Here is a 768-nt window from a genome sequence, read left to right as displayed (position 1 = left end):
CCTACATTGGCAGGCGGGTTCTTTACCACTAGTGCTACCTGGGAAGCCCATGAATCTCTTTACTTTATTATAATTAGTAGGACTCCCTAGTAATTGAAAAAGATGAAGATTTGAGAATGCTTGATTGGAAGTGGGGTGTGAGAAAAAGGAGTCCAGGTCTTCAGCTGAGCAAAGGATGGAATTGCCCTTTTATGAGATGGAGAAGATAAGGGGAGAGCAGATTTGGAGGGGAAAATCAGGAGTTCAGTCTGGGACCTGTTAAGTGTGAGGTGATCATTAAACACTGAAGTAAGTTTTCTGACTATGTAGTTAAAACTCCCAAGGCTGGAATTCAGGAGAGAGGGCTAGACTAAAAATACAACTTTGAAAAAAAAAGAAAATACAACTTTGAGAGATAGTGAAATATAAATGGGTTCATACTATTTTTTCCCAATTTAATATCCTTTGTTGTTGCCTTCTACTTTTCTTAACAGTATTTCATTTCCCTGAAACTGACTCTTACATTGACAGATAGCTCAACACAGTAAAATCCATATTCCTCTCATAATATCAAGATTACATGATCTGTCCCCTACCTACCTCTTGGATCCTAACTTGTGCCACTTTTCTTCCACCATTCACTTAGTTTCTAACACTCTGGCCTCCTGACTATTCCCTAAAAAGCTCTTTCCTGTCTTTTGGACTTTTTGTGGAAAAGACTATCTCCTACTGTGTTACTCATTCTTCAGAGGCCTTCCTTGATCCTTTGGGTGAATTAGGATTGTTTGG

The 768-nt window shown here is 38.9% G+C and overlaps 1 protein-coding gene across 1 annotated transcript in view; it reads left to right on the top strand.

The window, feature by feature from the left end:
* Window positions 1-768, top strand: part of UXT (ubiquitously-expressed, prefoldin-like chaperone) — a 6885-nt gene that overhangs the window by 4108 nt on the left and 2009 nt on the right. Inside the window, exon 7 of the mRNA XM_010831951.1 lies at window positions 81-89. Within this exon, the coding sequence (XP_010830253.1) occupies window positions 81-89 (9 nt within the window). The remainder of the gene's footprint in view (window positions 1-80; window positions 90-768) is intronic.

This window comes from Bison bison, unplaced genomic scaffold (assembly GCF_000754665.1).
Source record: "Bison bison bison isolate TAMUID 2011002044 unplaced genomic scaffold, Bison_UMD1.0 scf7180017860338, whole genome shotgun sequence".
NCBI lineage: Eukaryota > Metazoa > Chordata > Mammalia > Artiodactyla > Bovidae > Bison > Bison bison.
This window is presented reverse-complemented; position numbering and strand designations above follow the sequence as displayed.